The sequence below is a fragment of the Adiantum capillus-veneris genome, chromosome 29 (genome assembly GCF_014529385.1).
Source record: "Adiantum capillus-veneris isolate H3 chromosome 29, ASM1452938v2, whole genome shotgun sequence".
In the NCBI taxonomy this organism is placed as follows: Eukaryota; Viridiplantae; Streptophyta; class Polypodiopsida; order Polypodiales; family Pteridaceae; genus Adiantum; species Adiantum capillus-veneris.
This window is the reverse complement of record NC_140959.1, coordinates 2,922,391-2,939,941: the sequence shown is the minus strand read 5'-3', so window position 1 is coordinate 2,939,941 and position 17,551 is coordinate 2,922,391. Positions and strand designations below refer to the sequence as shown.

The following is a 17,551-nucleotide window of genomic DNA, read 5'->3' as shown; positions in this document are numbered from 1 at the left end:
ATGAGAGATCCCTCCATTAATAGATTGAACAAGACGACCAAGATACGATTGGGGACGATGAACCCACGTGATAGTTGGTGGCGCTTGGCGTGGGATGTTCTAGATGAGGTACGGATAGAAGAGAAAGACAACAGCGAGTAAAGAAGGTGGCATCTCGTCTGGTACTTTTAAGCCCATACAAAAGTTAAATATAAGGTTGTTAAAGGGGGGGGGGGGGGGGGGGGGGGGGGGGGGGTTTATAGTGTCGATAGTGCCGATAGCCTTAAGCATTTCAAGAGCCCTTTAGGGGGGTGAGTGAGGCTTTGCGTTCTAACAGATTTTGAGCCCTAGAAAGCGCAACTGGTTTGTCTGAGCAAAGCGTCCAGCAAATGGAGGGCAAAAAGACAGCTGGAACGTCGAGTAAGGTAGACCAACATGTCGTTCTCTAGGCTTATGGGGATTCCCAAGCGAGATTCTACCAAGTTAAAAACAAATGCATGAGAAGAACGACTTCATGGGAGGCAAGTAACCTGTTGTGGTATAGGCTGCGTGGTTTCCCTTGTAGAGACTCCTCTTCTGGCCTTCCGTAGTACGACTTTGTTTGGGAGGGAAGATAGACCAGGCTCCTTGAACCCACCATATTGTGAAAAAGGGCGAGTTCTTGTAGTATTGGGTGCCCCAATACCCTCCTCTGAAATCCAGTGAGGTTAGTGGACGGGGACATCTGGTGTGACTCCTTAATGCTCAATGAGATGGCACCCGTCTGACTAGTCAAGCTGGCCCCATTTAGGCCAGAGTAGAGGATTCATTTTAGGAGGGGCTTGGGGCACTCGTCTCCCCACTTGTCCATGACAAAGGACTAGAAGGACCCGGATTAGTACGCCTCCCACGTATTAGGTGCCTTAGTCTACCCCATGAGGCCCGCATAGATGCTAGTGTGGCACGTCACCATGTCGTTTTCCTCCAAGGTAAGCTCACTGGGGAGAACTAACTGGTCAATTACCCGCCGAATGACCCTCTTAATGTTGCATCTTAGGTTGGCTAGGGTGGATGCACCAAAGCCATTCTTTGGCACGAGTGGCAAGTAACTGGGAAGCTCTGCATATGAGGTGGCAAAGAGGTGTTGCACGAGGCATTTACGATTGAAATAGGGGCTATTTTCTGGGCTAAATAAGCGGATTAGTAGGTAACATGTGCTGGTTATAGCCTTGCTCTCCTGATTGAGAAGATTAACGAGCTCTTCGTATCAAGAGGGGGTGGCATCCAACCTCGATAACCAAGAGCCCAATCGGCCCGATAGAGGATAAGGCAGGCCATTCAAGGTAGGCAACCCGTAACCTGTTTGCACGGGGGCCTTCTCCGCCTATAAATAGATCCCCCCCACCTGTTCCTTTAGACCCTCCCTTACCTTGATGCGAGACACTGCCCACTGAACCATCTGGTCCTCCGTCCATATCTCCATTTTGCAATAGGCTTCCCTAAGCTCCGGATACTGTCTTAAGAATTACAGGGTCCTCTCCACTTCGGGGGGGGTTTAGTTGAGGTAGAGGCTTGCCCTCATTCACTCCCCCGGCGGGTCCTTCTTCCAGGATCGGCCCCCTACGTTGGATAGAAGGCATCCTCCTCTTTCGGGCTCATCCTCCTTTCCCTCTACATATTCCCCGCTTGATAAAATATTAACACTATCGACATCGTCCATGCCTTCAACGTGGTTGATTTTCTCGTAGTCTCCTTGTTTCCATCCTTCCTTGTCCTCCTTAAACCCAAGCCAAGGATCAGTCTTCATCAGGTACCGCATTGAACTCGTTATTTTGTTCTTCCTTATGGGTTCCCCATAACCGAGCCATAGCCCTTGCACTACTCTCCCTGTAGATCTCCTCCTAATAACAACGTCACGGTATCCTTGCAACCGTACAATTTCGTCTAACACATCCCCAAATTGGTTAAATGGGATCGTTTCTATCCCATTCGCATCTACATAGAGGATATAATCCTCGTAGAGAGACCCGAGAATTGGCACCTTCTTTGCTCCTAGTGGAATTTCGGCCCCTAGGTCATACATCACTTTTTTTGTCACCCACTCTATCAGCCCTGAGCAATCCACCCCGCCTCCAATTAACTTGTTAAGGGCTTCTACACTATGACCTATCCGGGTCTTGTCGGGCGGCATTCCCAAGGCCCAGTTAACTAGCCCGCTGGCACCCCCCTTGAGCGTTTTAATAAGAAAGGGATTGCGGCGTGTCACCGTTTTGGGTGTTTGTATAAAGAGGAAGCGTCTCCTCCCCCCGCTAGATCGGTCCACGTCGGCACCACACCCGTCAACCTCTCTCCTCCAATCCCCCCTCCCATGCCTCATCACACAGTATCTTGTCTCTTGTGCGATCTCCTCTCTCTCTCTCTCTCTCTCTCTCTCTCTCTTCCAATTGGCCGTAAATAAAGAGTGGGTGCTAGGCTTAACCGACATAGCGGGCCTCTCTTTAGCCTCCACTGTTACCCTCTCGTTGGAGAGCAACCTTTTTAATATGCTGGCGGCCGCATTACTCGATTGTCGAGTAACATCTGGAAAGAGCAGCAAGTTCTTTCCTTCTACAAGTGTCAGCTGAAATCGATTGGCTATCTGCCTCACGTCCAAGCTCTCGAACCTCTCCCGTAGGATGTACTCCAAGAACTCCATTAGGGTCGACTTCCCCATGGCCCCGGGCCCCCACAAAAAGAGACTAAATTGCTCTCGGGTATCTAATGTAAAGACTAGCTTGAAAGCAGACTTAAATAGATTGCTCTCGGGTATCTAATGTAAAGACTAGCTTGAAAGAAGACTTAAATAGATGAGATGGTATCCAAGTGCTTGTCATAGTGGGGAGCATGGTCTACAAGCTTGTGAAGATGGTTTGTCTTTTGGATGTGTGAGATGAGAGTTATGTTTTCATAAGCTGGAGCACTTTTGAAGGTCTGTAGGAGGTTCAAATTTTTTCTAAGTGCTTGAAGCAGGAAGGAAATGGTCACTTTTGATTGCATTGGACGAAGGGATTATAAGTGCAATAATGATGCACAGAGGATATAGAATGAGGTTGGGTATATAGGCTATAAGCCTATCAAAATGGTTTCTCATTTGGAGATGCAGGCGTGAAATGGTAACAGGATCAAAGTGGGCAATTGGCGAAGTGCCACTTGAATGTTTTTTGAAGTTGGAATATTGAGTTGTGCTCACTTTTGACATGAATTTTGGAGTATCAATTAATGGGATCATGTAGAAGCAATGTTCATGGAGACTAGCTGAAAGTGTGCTAATGATGACCATAGGGCTTTGTTGCCCATCAGTATCCCCCATAACAAGTAGTAGAGAGAGGGAAATGACCCCTGGGCAATGTTTTTTTAAAAGGGAAAATTAAGTTTTTCTATTGTTTAGAGTTGGAGCTCTCTAACGGATGACATGTGGCAGTTGGGCCTCGCAAAAAAGTCCCATATGGGATAGTAAGCTTCAAGGAGTGAGTGGTATAAATTTATAAGTGTGGCCGTTCATAGGTATCTCTCGATAGAGAGAGAGCTCTTGAGCTTTCATGAGTTTGGCTATGGATATGGCGATGGCTGTTGCTATGTGCGATGATGACGATGTTGAAGGTGACACCCCTTATGTCGAATGACAGAGAGGAGATCGTGCCACTGACATGCTGCAGGTGGACGGCAACAGCCATCGATCAACAGGAGCTGGAAGAGATGAAGAGCTTGGAGGTGGCAATGGAGAGGTGCAGAGAACTCGTAGAAGAAGAAGGAAGGGGGGTCGGTGATTTCGCTGACTCCTCCTACCAGTTGAAGATGGTTCACATGCAAGAGGAATGCCCAAGTTAGGGGTCCCCTTTGTGGCTTAAGAGAGTGCTAAGAGGGGGTTCCCACCCCCCCCTATTTAGTCAAAGGAGAGAAGAAGCAAAGGGCTTGTAGGCCTTGTTCTCGCAAAGCATACAAACACTTAGGCCCAACGAGCAAGAAAAAATATACCGTCTCATCTAGAGAGGTGCCCACACAAAAAAAACATATGTATATAAGTATGAGTTGTGTGTGTGTGTGTGTGTGTGTGTGTGTGTGTGTGTGTGTGTGTGTGTGTGTGTGTGTGTGTGTGTGTGTGTGTGTGTGTGTGTGTGTGTGTGAGAGAGAGAGAGAGAGAGAGAGAGAGAGAGAGAGAGAGATAAGAAAGAGAGGGATTAAAAATAGGAAAATAATATAATAATAAATATACAAATAGGAAAAGAGGGGAAAAGGAGAGGAGAAAAGGTGTGGATGAGAAGAAAAGGAGGAAGAAAACACATGCAAGGGGACACTTGTCAGATCTTGGCTATTTCCCACCATTTTCATGCAACCTACCCGCCTCCCCATCTATTAAAAAGCCTTGTACATCATTTTCAAGTAGCTAAACCTTGCCAATGGACAAAAGGTTACGTTTGAGTGACTAGTGCCTTGCCAACTAACAAAAGGCCATGGTTGGAGTCTTGCCAATGGATAAAAGACTCTTTTAATGAAGATGTGAATTGTTGTGTCATTTTGATATCTGAGGCGGTTGAGGCCATGTTCGTTGGTGTTTGGGATATTGATGGTGTTGTGCGAGGCTTGTGAGCATGTGTGTGTACCTCTCTCATTATCTTTCTTCTTAATTCAATTTGCTTATAGCTATTTAGCCTATTTACGAAGGGTACTAATCCCATATACACATATACATCAATTGATTAACTCTTGTAGTTGTTGATGTGCCCGGTTCTTGGGTTTTCCGTCGTGTGTGTGTGTATTGTGGGGTGGATATAGGTATTTGAATGAGTTTTGTGTGGATTTGTGAGGTGTTTTGAGGAATTGTGTCCATCTCACATATAGTTGGTGGTGCCCCATGAGCATTGTGTATGTGTTGATTCCAAGGTGGGAGTGGTCATATAGAGGGAGATTCATTGATTGTTCCCATTCTTACAGCGTTACAAAAACTTTGAATTCAAAGTAATGTCTTTTGGGTTGACAAATGCACCTCCTACTTTTAATCGATTGATGCAAGACATCTTCAGACCATTTATTGACAATTTTGTTTTAATCTTCTTTGATGATATTTTAGTTTATTCCAAGATTGAAGAGGAACATGAAGAACATGTGAGAAAGATACTTCAGATCTTGCATGAACACTAGCTTTATGTGAAGAGAAGCAAATGCACTTTCTGCACCAAGAAAATTGAGTATTTGGGCTTTATCATTTCAAAAGAGGGTATCTCTATGGACTCTACTAAAGTCAAGGACATCGTAGGATGGCCTCAACCAACGTCAATCAGTGAAACCAAAGGATTTTTAAAAATTACTAGATGGTAGAGAACCTTTATAAGGGATAATGTGCTTATAGCGGCACCTCTCTTAAATTTATTGAAAAAGGACAATAGGATAAACTATGAGCCTCTTCATCAGAAGAACTTCAAGGAGCTAAAGAGATATGTTACATCAACACCCTGTCTCAAACTCCTAGATTCCTCCAAACCTTTTGACGTGACTACTGATGTAAGCGGAATTGTAATAGGTGGAGTATTAGCAAAAGAGGGCAGACATGTGGCTTTCACTTCACGGAATCTTGATGGGAATTATCCAACTCATGACCTTGAGTTGCTAGTTATCATTTATGCTCTAAATTTGTGGAGGCATTATCTTTTGGATGTGAGTTTCAGCTTATCACAGATCATAAGAGCTTAAAATGGATCTTTAGACAACAGACACTCAATATGCGGCAACAAAGATGGGTCAAGATATTGCAAGAATACGACTTTAGCATTTTATATCGACCAGGGAAAGAAAATATGGTAGTTGATACCTAGTCGAAAGGCATTTCTTAGTGCTATTTCAACACTAGATAACCCTATCATCTATAAAATCAAAGAGGTTTATGTAAATGATCCTTTGTAACTATATCACCTTAACTGGATTCTATGCGGTAAAGATATTTCAAACCCAAACTTCCCTTGTGAAGATGCATGCATTTACTTCAAGGGTAGATTGCATATTCCAAAGGATTCCACTCTGAAGAGAGCAATTCTATTTGAGGGTCATGATAGGCCCAACTTTAGGACACCCATGTTAGTAGATCACCATGACAGACATTCTTAAGTATAGATTTTCAGCACTAACATACCAAATCAATGCTAAGGAGCGACCCGATTAGTGCACGAAGGCATCATAGGCTTGTCGAGCACTATAGAGTCTAAGAAAGACACAATGAAAGTATCACCTAACCAATCAGACAAGGAATAAAGCTAATATGCACAAACACATTACTCTTTCCTACTTGCATACACATGACAAATCAATGAGCAAACATCATCTAAATGGCATGAAACTCATCAAGCATACTCACATAGCATACAAGAACATAACCAAATACTCAAACCTGATGCGTACAAAAATCATAATCTCTTACTCACCAAGGTAGAAAAATAGTGTTTTGGAGTTACAATCGCACTAGCTATATATGGAGACACTTTTTGAAGTATATTTGCAAGAAAACGGAACACAATTAAGACCCTAAATCACTTGATTAAGCTTGCTAAATAAGAAGATAAAGAGAGCTTTAATCTATAGAAATTAGACATTAAACATAGATAAGCATTGAATGAACACTTACACTTCATCAAAGATGCAATGGCAAGCAAGGTTTATGCTCAAATAGCTCTATAACTCCTTCACCAAGTGGAATGTATAGCTTTCACACAACGTGTTGCTCCCCTTCTTCACTTACAAAAGGATATCTCTCCAAAAGAGGGTTTTTTGACTGTTCTTCTCGCGTCACGTCACGTGTGCCAAGAGTGTGTGTTATGTGTTATATGTAAACCCAATATACGGGCTCAATATATTGGAAACTTGTAAGTGATATCCTTTTGTATGTATGTATGTATGTACATATATATATGTATGTATATGTAGATATACACACACACACACATATATATATATATGTATGTGTGTGTGTGTGTATCTATGTATGTATGTATCTATCTATCTATCTAGATATATATATATATAGATATATATATATATCTAGATAGATAGATAGATACATACATACATAGATACACACACACACACACACATACATATATATATATATATATATATATATATATATATATATATATATATATATATATACACATACATATATTTATATATATATATATATATATATATATATAGAGAGAGAGAGAGAGAGAGAGAGAACTGAGAGTCTTGGTGGTAAAAGTAGGAGAGGTAGAGAGAGAGAGAGAGAAAATTATATATATAAAAGATAGAGTGGTCATGAACGATAGAGAGAGAGAGAGAGAGAGAGAGAGAGAGGGAGAGAGAGGGAGAGGAAGCGACAACATTGTTGCACCTAGTAGCGAATGGTCTCTTAAAGCTAGCGCATTTTGAAAAGGAATATTTTTAAAATCTACTCACCATATTCCCAAAGTGGCTCACCAAATGATATCCCCTTCTATGGGGACTATTATATACTGTACGTGTGTGTTTTCAACAAGGTTTTATGAACCCTACAAAATCAATGCGCCACTTAGCAAAATCTCTAATGTGTCACAAATTCATCCGCATATCAAAAAGAGTTGCCACCATATCTCAATGATAAGATCTTTTTAGCTGTAGTTTTTCTAGAGAAGTGGCCTCTTACTATACCCACATTGGCTTGATCTAGGATTTCAAGCTACTCCTTCTCACAGACACATGGTCTGAGAACATCATCTTTGCCATGTCTATAGAGTTTGTTTCCAATAAATGTATAATCTCCAACTTCTACCTTGAGTGCCTTGTTTATGGCTTATGACACTTTTGGGTCAATATGCCCATTTTCCCTATATTCAATTATTTTATCACTTTAGTTGGTAATCATACTTATACCATGGACTTCCATTTTGTAAGAGTATTGAACCCAAAACCGCTTCAGCCTAATATTTAAGTGAAAAAAGCCTTAATTTGTAAGAATGTTTTTATAAGGTGAAGAAGAGCATGTATTACAGAGCTATCCATATCCTCTTGTGTGAGCATTTCTTGAGCTCAAGGAGCCATGCCATTGTAACCTATTGCAATTCCAATCAAGTGAAAATGTTACCGGATTAGGATGATAGATTTAGGACCACCTCTGGAGGTGGAGGGGCTTGGTAAGCTTGACTAGGCAACGTTCCAAGAATCAGACGAAGAAACAATAAGGCAAAGGCAAGGCCCAACAACAACAACATTCAATGGATGGAGGGAAGTTGCTTCTAAGAAGGACAAGTCGTGTTTCAATTCTGATGAGCCTAGTCACATTCGATGATATTGCCCAAAGAAATCTATTGCTAGGATCATAAGTGATTCTTTAGGTTGCTTGTACACCTGCATTTGTGCACATTGATTTACAGGATAATGATGAGACATCCTCATTCGATGAGGTAGGGCTCCAAGTGTCAATAGCATGCAATTGGATTGTGGATCGTGGTGCTTCTAAGAACATGATGTTGTCCAAATAAGGTCTTTAGATGTATAATGTTTGGCAAGATCTATATGGGTGACAAATCCACTGTTCCCATTCATGGCATCGGCAATCTGCAATTTCTTTTGGACAGTAAGGGAGGCTCTTTTACCTCTAAGGTACTCTATGTTCCTAATGTCAATTTTCACCTTCTTCCACTATGGGAGCTTTGTGTGCTTGGGTTGTTGGTGGAATTTTTCAAAGATCAATTTTGGGTAAGAGATCAACATACATGGACTTTGATTTGCGAAGGCTTTGAAGAGTATAAGCTATAGGATTCTAGGGCTCTAACTCCCTGCCTTCCTCCTTTGACCATCAATGATTTGTGGCATGCTAGGTATGGCTATCTCAATCATAATTATTTGTAGCAGGCTTTCAAGAACGGAATGGTGTTACGACTACTAGATATTGGGATGCACAACTGAATTTATAGCTCTTACATCCAAGGGAAGTAGCATTGAGAGCCTTTTCAAAAAAAGGCATCAGGAAGGCAAGCCAGCCTTTAGAATTTGTACACATCGCTTTGTGCGGGCCAATGTAGAACACTTCCCTTAGTGGCAATGAGTACTTCATGCTCATTGTCAATGATTTCAACTGACTAACTTGGGTTTTATTTTTGAAACACAAGAGTGAAACTTTTCGTAGCTTCAAGGAATGGTTAGTCATACTACATAAAGAATATAGAAACTTCGTCAAGATAGTCAGAGCTAACAAAGGTGGGGAGTTCACATCAAGAGACATGCATTGGTTATGTGTAGAGAAAGGCATCAAGCAAGAGTTTGCTAGTACATGAACACCATACAAGAATGGTATAGTTGAAGGGAATAATAAGACAATCATGGTACATATAGGAAATTCTTTAAGCCTTTAATATAAGCCCCTTTCTACTCCGATGGACCCAAATCAGAAGTTGTCAGCTCATGATGATATAGAGTTGGTTAATGATTCTTTGTATCAAAAGCTTATTAGTCATGTGATCTAGTTACTAAACATTAGATTGTACATTAGCTTCTCAGTGGGGCTCTTAACAGGGTTTATGAGTTAGCCTAAGAAAACTAATTGGTAGGCTAACTTTTGCGGTACCTTAAAGCCACCCTAGATCATGGCATATTTAGATTGGGCTGATAACATTGATACTAGAAGGTGTCTTGGCTATTGCTTTATGCTCAACTCATGAGCAATTTCTTAGAGTAGTAAGGAGTAGCCTACAATTACTTTGTCATCCATGGAAGTTGATATATAAGACAGCTTGTGCAAGCACTTGTGAAGTTGTATGGCTTCAAACTTGGTTTTCCTCAATGGAAGGGTTTACCCATATTGTGTGATAACCACAGCTATCTAGCTATTGCTTGAAACCTAGAATTCCATGCCAGAACCAAGCACATTGAGATACACTATCACTTTGTTCAAGAGAAGATTCTGCATGGGACTATCACATTAAATTATTGCAAGATGGAGGATAATGTGGTACATTTTTTCACGAATGCTCTTCAAGAGACCTTGGTTTGGATGCGCACCAGATCCCTTGGATTGCTTCCACATCATGGATTTGAGGGAGTATGTTAATGTTCGTTATGTCCAAATGTATCAGTGTCATTATTAGATAGTAGTTGGCCCTTGATTATGGGTTGGCCTCCACTAGAAGTCAAACTATGATATTATTTGGTCCATTATTATTTTTAGGCCATTATTATTTTTGGAGATCGTGCAGGATTTTTCCCACCAACCTATGAATTAGGAGCATATAAATATGCTCCTTCCCCTCCTCATTTGTCATCAGTTCATTGTGCAAAGCCCACACTTACGGGTTGCCCCTTTTGTGGGTCTCTCTCTTGTATGCAGTATTCTTGGAGCAATGATTCTTGAGTTCATCTTCATTCTGTGTGTGTGTGTGTGTGTGTGTGTGTTGCCATTGTATGTAGACTTGTTTTCTTCCGGTACCATTCTTCGCGTATATATGCTAGCGTTTTCTAATTAGTTTGTAGCAAATAAATTGAGTTTCATGCTCAAAAATTAATTTGAATGTGCCAAAACTTGATGCCATCATTTTGCTATCTTTTGATTGCCTTGAGGGTAATTACTTGTATTTTTTACTATTTTTTGTTATTCCCTTTATTTTTCTCTAATTTTTGTTAGAAATTACTTCATAAATAAAATGGCAGGCAAACAACATCAAAAAAAAATTCTGACTACTACAAATGTTTGATATTTCTGCCATATGGATACCCAAGATGGTCCATCAAGCACAGAAAGGATAAAGGTAGATATGTGTCCCAAAAGGCACATGTTCGCAAAGAAAACAAAAAAGTTCACCCGAGGCGTAGAAAAGAGAACCATAGATCAAGAAAAGAAATACAAGGGCTGTGTAGGCACATGACAACCACCCACAAAACCCCCAAACTTGGTTTTTGTCTTATCCAATAAAGATGTCAACATAAGACTAATTTAGCAACCTAAGGTGGACAAGACGGAAGGGTCAACACCAAGAATCAAGAGACTACTGAGCTGCCCACAAAATCAACAACTAACGTACTTAAGAGAGAAACCTCTCTAGAAAAAGGCAAATGGGTGCCCACAATGGTGACAATCATAAAAGAAACCATAGCACAACACTATTCACAACCTTGCCATCCACAACTATGGCAACTGTTACTACAAGAATGATGGCATGAGAGGAAACACAAAAACAGGCCATGAACCTCAATATAACCCAAACTTGGTTCTCTCTTATCCAATAAAGATGGCAACATAAGGCTAATTTGGCAACCTAAGGCCAGACAAGATGAAAGGGTCAACACCAAGAATCAAGAGACTACTGAGCTGCCCACAAAATCAACAGGTAAAGTACTTAAGAGAGCAACCTCTCTAGAAAAAGGCAAATGGGTTCCCACAATGGTGACAATCATGAAAGAAACCACAACACAATACTATTCACAACCTTGCCATCCACAACTATGGCAACCGTTACCACAAGAACGATGGCATGAGAGGAAACACAAAAACAGGCCATGAACCCAATATAACCCAATGCTCACCAACTTACTCGCACGCTAATGTATTTTAATTGAAAAAAGATGGAAGAACACTGGCACAAACATTGGGCAAACAAGGAACCCAAAGGCAACTACAGGTAATACACCAGCTTTGACAACAAAATCCCTTGGACCACAATTGCTCCAAGACCCTTCTCTTACACATCATAAATCTTCTCCGATGCATTGATTGTGGATACCATTCTAGGGACACATTACAAGGCCATGCATTAGGCACAACCTCTTGTCACCCATGCACTGACACACCTCGACCACTTTGAGTCAAGATGACTTAGAACAGGTGGGGGGAGGCATGACAATTGCATATGAACAAAAGCACTAGGGACACAAAAAAAGGTAGAAACTACAAAATAGAGCTCAAAATAATATCAAAACACACAAAGCACATTTAAAAGAGTAGGCCAAAATAAGCCCATAGGTGTGAGTTAGAGCAAAAAATAGCCTAAAATTAGCACTCCAACTTTAGTTCGTAATTATAACTTAAGATTTTGGGCCAGAAACCATTTCGAGCCCAAAAACTTAAGACCTACAACCCATTTTGTGTTGATTTCATTTTGTATTTAATATGGAAAATTATGGTAATTTTCTAGTGGGAGTTTGGTATTTTTTTCTAATTTCTGCTATTTTTACTATTTTCCCTATTTTTGCTCAAAATTTAATAAAGGCAAGGAAAGAGTATTCCGATTACCAACGGACAACCTACAAGCCGCAATGTACAAGTGGTGCATGCTGGGATTCCATATGACAAACTTCAAAATGTTCAATTACGACCAAGCTCATAATTTTGCCAAACAAGGCTACCAAGGTCTTCGGGACTCCGATTGATGCATTGTCAGATCCAAGATATAAGTATAGGAGGTATTACATACATTGGGATGCATAAATATCATAGGTTAGTTGGCCGGGTCGGGGGGTATAAACACTTAGGCACTCAAAATCAAATTATTTGTGTTTTCACTTATGTGTGCGATAGACAGAGAGCTTTTGGTGACTTAGAGAGAGCGATTCTTTCACACTTCCATACAAATGCACCAACACACATCACACCAAGCCATGCGGGGTAGGCCTTCTAGGCACATTAAAGTTGATGTCTATATATGCTTTGTATGTGTTTGCATCACATACAGGTTAGGAAAGATGAAACACGTGTCGCACCACACCACACACAAACATGCTTGCATGATGCACACAAACACATCATTTGGGGTCACAAATTCACCAGTAAGTCCACCACACATGACACATCCAGAGAAAGAGGTTCGGTCTTCAATCAGGCATGGAAGCTCCAAACACATGTGTCTAGACAAAGTCACCCCTCTGGCCCATTTTTCCACCAAATCAACTTCATTGTTGGTTCCCCACATCTAACTCATGCCTTGCATCATGTTTGCATCAAGATCACATCATCATACACATAGAAAAACCCAGAAACACATCAAAGTATCCAAAACTCACCAAAATTGCATATGTGCTCTCATTACTCACCCCACACGCATTCCAAGCACACACATTATGAGCAAGACACCCTCTACACAAATATCTAATTGCATGTCAGTTTGGACAAAAATGCTACAGACACGTGTGTTTGGACAATTCAAGCATATCATCATGTTCCTCAACATGCCTACATCACATGTGCATCATTGCCCCATTATGCATGCATACAAATTTCCCTAAACAGGAGAAAGATTGGGTTTTAGAGTTAATCTGACAAATTTGGCACTTTGGCATACCATCAAGGCACAAGTCAAGGGTATATCTAAGGTACCCAAGCATAAGAGAAGGCAGCTAGCTCATCATGTTCCTCAACATGCCTACATCACAAGTGTATCATTGCCCCATTATGCATGCATTCAAATTTCCCTAAATAGGAGAAAGATAGGGTTTCAGAGTTAGTCCGACAAATCTGGCACTTTGGCATACCAACAGGGGTTCAAGGTATAAGTCAAGGACATGTCTAAGGTACCCAAGCATAAGAGAAGGTAGCCAGCTCATCAAACATAAAAAATGCAACCAAGTCTCCAAATATGCATGTTTGGAGCATCTTGGGCAGTATAAGGAATTTGAACATCTGAACCATAGGGGTAGCTTGCTTACACATCAAATAAGCCCTAAATTGACATAAGTACCTCATGCACAATTAGAAACAATAGGAAAAAGGTCTGCAAAAGGGTAGAAATGGATCTAACAAGTACAATTCAAGGGAATCTACCCTAGATTCATCACCAAGACATCAAGTAGAATCCAACCATAACCTCCAGTAGGTAGTCTATAGGGGCTTCATGCTAGAAGATGCTCCAAACACGTGTGTTTAGAGAAAACTTGTCAAAAGAAGAATCTAGGGCGATATTCTTACTTCATACGCTAACGGGAACTCAAATATGTGCTTACATGCTGATTGGACAAGTACAAAAGAACCTAGGGCCAAAAACAACATTTAGAGAGCAACAAACACTAAAGTCGACAATTCTAGCAAGAAACAAGTTCAAATCATTGGTAAACATTACTAGGAAGGATGGCCACAATGAAGGGGGGGTGGTTATCGAGCGAGCTTTAGAGCGAGCTTTCCCCCCCCCCCACCACCACCACCTCTATCTCCCATTTCCGCCCCTTACCGCCCATGACAACCAACACCCTAGTCCACCACTAGTGGTTGGTGGTGTTAGCTCACTACCACTATCTGCCACTCCTCCTCCTACCACCACTGCCCATTGCCGCCGGTTCTCCTCCCACTCTTCCTTCTAGTGGGCTACTCAAGGACCTCCTCTCTCTCTCTCTCTCTCTCTCACTCACACACACACACACACACACACATACAATGTGCTTCGGAATTAAAAACAAGGAATGTTTATGTTGAACAACCTTTGTGGTAGTAATTAGGTCACACAAGGAAGTGTGAGTGTGGGGGTGGAAAGTGGGGGCTTGGCTCAGGTTGCCAATGCCTACGAGATGGGTGGTCCCGATTGGTCGAGAACTCTCTGTCCCCATAGTGCTTAATTCGATATTAGTAATACTCATTTCCCCTAGAGCGGTGAAATCTCAAGAGTACGTGCCTCTGAAACATGAGGAAAAAGGCGCTCGGGGTTTTTCTCCTCTTGGAAGGTGGGTCTTAGGATCGCTAGATAGTTTAAGTACGCTTCCCCTGCGAGGTGGAGCTAGATCTCCCTGCTAGTAGGCTCGAACTCGACTCACCTTGTGATGAGAGATCGTCCGCTAGTCGAACCCTGAACCATTTTGTTTGCTTCCGCAATAGATCTAGTGGCCACCAGGTTCACCATCAAATCTGCTGGTTGATACGGCTGGGTGGGGACCTCACACCTGGTATCAGAGCTAAGCCTAGGTTAGGCTGGGAAATAAAGTCGTACTGTTTGAATATTTAAATAATAAACTGAAAGTATATAGGTAGTTGATCCGAATTTCTTGGATTGGTGTTGCAGGAAGACCCTGTGCTCGAATATCGGAAGTTCCAAGTGTTTGAGCTTATTTATGAGCAAGCTCGAAGATCCCCAGTTTACCAGTTCAGGCGAGATGTCATGGAGATACTGATGAAGGCTCATACGCCACACTCCACTCGCATTGATAAAGGATGGGAACTTGATTGGACATTTCTAGGAGGGGTTTACTACGTCAACGCTCGGAAGCTAGGATGCCTGGCTACCGATTTGAAGAAGATACGTTGGGGAGAAGAGTTGAGGGTGGTGGAGATATTCTACTTGGTGCCTACACGATTGGACCTGACTGTCTCAGGCGACACCAATCAAAACCTCAAGGATTGGCTCTTGGAGAAGGACACCAATGTGATCCCAGCAAACAGAGTCAAAACCTTTGGAGTACCAAAAGAGGAATTCCGGCTTGATATCTTAGTTTATTATCCACTCAAGAATGAGTACAGGAACTATTTCACGAACGAAGTAGTGCATCATGTGAATACCATCTCCTAGGCGTATGTCATACGCAATCCATGAAGCCATGTAATAAGCTGATCATTAGTTATCCTAAACCTTGAGGGGTTTCGATTGTAATAAATTTTCATCAATAAAGTGCTTTTTGTCTCTGAATCTTTGCCTCTTGATAAAGTGGAATTTTGAAATTTTTTTAAGTCTCGTCTCTATTTTTAAATCCAAGTAATGGTATCAAGAAATTCATATAACACATGTAGGCACCACCTGTTGCTCTGTACTCGGCAGCGCAAGAGAAGAATCTCCTCCTTAAGCAAGCCCAACCTCCGATATTTAAGGGCGAGGGGGCAAATGTGGAGAGAGATGCGGAAGTGTGGATGGAAGCCATGGACGACTATTTTGAGGCTGCGGGGACGCAACCCGTAAATCAGACAATGCTTGCGATGTTCCGCTTGACTGGCGATGCCAAGATATGGTGGAAGCAACATTGTAGGGATATGCATATTAAGGGATCTTCCCAGTCCTAGGAAGACATCAAAGCTGCGATAATGGGGCGTTATTTACCGCCTGCCTATAGAACCTTGAGGATGAATGAATTCTTTTCACTTCGACAGCTGAATTCATCTGTCGAAGAATATTATGCAAAGTTTGTCACTCTCCGGAGATATGCTCCTAAGATGACCTTGGAACAACAGGTGGCGAGATTCTGCCAAGGACTAATCGATCCTTTGAATACTCGGTTGGAAGCTCTCAGGCCGACAACACTACAGGATGCCTTGTTGAGGGCCAAACCTCTAGCTCTTGAAGTACAAAAGGTTAATCAGAACAGGAGGAATCATTGGGCAAAGAGGGCAAGGACAACTGCTTTGAATAGCAGACCAGACAACCAAGCATATGAACAGCGCCCTATTGTGGCTACCACCACAACCGTGGAGTTCCTTGATGTTCGATGCTATGGTTGTGGCAAGCATGGACATTAAAGATCCAATTGTCCCAGGAACATTCAGGCAACTAACGCCAATGCCATACCCTTGAATACCCGTGGGTGTGGCCAAGCTAACGGAAGAGGAGGACGAGGAAGGATGAACAGAGGGCGAGGGCGTGGAGCTACCGCCAGAGTGAATGCCGCAGTGGTACAACCAACTGTGGGAGACGAAGCAGTGGAAAGAGCAACCCTGCATGATGCAATTGACAACCCCAATGGTTGCGAGCAATACGCGGTCATCCATACGCCAGGATCTCTCAGAGGTGAACAAGTTAACTTCCTTATAGATTGTGGTAGTACTCTTTCATTTCTTTCGCCCAGATACATGAGGAAGCTTAAGCTAGATAAGTACCCAACAAGCAAGCTAGTTGTAGAGTTAGCAAACGGCAAGGAAGTAGTATCTCAACATTCTGCAGGAAAAATCGACTTTGATTTAGGGGGACACCCAATTTCGAACCCTACCCTTAGGATTCTTTGATGGGATACTAGGGATGGACTGGCTAAAGCAAAATAGGGCCCACATACATTGTGCACAAGGGAATTTTACCTTTACAGATAACTTGGGTAATGAAGCCTTAATCCAGGGGGAAAATGGGAGACCTAGGGCTACTCTAGTTAAGGCCAACAAACTTTTGAAGGGACTAAGGAAGGGTCAGCAAATTTATGCAGTAAAACTCAACAAGGTGGACCAATCAGATACCTCACTTCGACCAAACTGGTTGAGAGAGTATGATGATGTATTCCCTGGAGACCTTACGAATCTTCCGCCACATAGAGAGGTAGACCATGAGATTGAGACTATCCCTGGATGTGAACCTATCTCAAAAAGACCTTATAAAATGTCACTTCCAGAGGCCATCGAACTCAAGGAACAACTTAGGCAACTCATTGAGCAAGGATTCATTCGACCCAGTACTTCTCCTTTGGGTGCTCCAGTTCTTTTTCAGAAGAAGAAGGATGGAACCTTAAGGCTATGCATAGATTACCGTGGACTGAACCAGGTAACTGTCAAGAACAAGTATCCAATTCCAAGGATTGACAAACTCTTGGACAGGCTCCACGGCGCCAAAATTTTTACAAAGATTGATCTAAGGTCATTATATTACCAAATCAGGATCAAGGAATCAGA

The 17,551-nt window shown here is 42.0% G+C and overlaps 1 protein-coding gene across 1 annotated transcript; it reads right to left on the bottom strand.

Annotated features, from left to right (window-relative positions):
- Positions 1–1,540: 1,540 nt before the first annotated feature.
- LOC147418652 (uncharacterized) lies at positions 1,541–2,149 on the bottom strand. Its single transcript, XM_086505317.1, has one exon. The coding sequence runs from the start codon at positions 2,147–2,149 to the stop codon at positions 1,541–1,543; it is 609 nt and encodes a 202-aa protein (XP_086361443.1).
- Positions 2,150–17,551: the final 15,402 nt, after the last annotated feature.

What these genes read in the sequence shown, in the direction of transcription:
- LOC147418652 (XM_086505317.1), bottom strand. Translation starts at nt 2,149, where the DNA reads ATGCCGCCCGACAAGACCCGGATAGGTCATAGTGTAGAAGCCCTTAAC.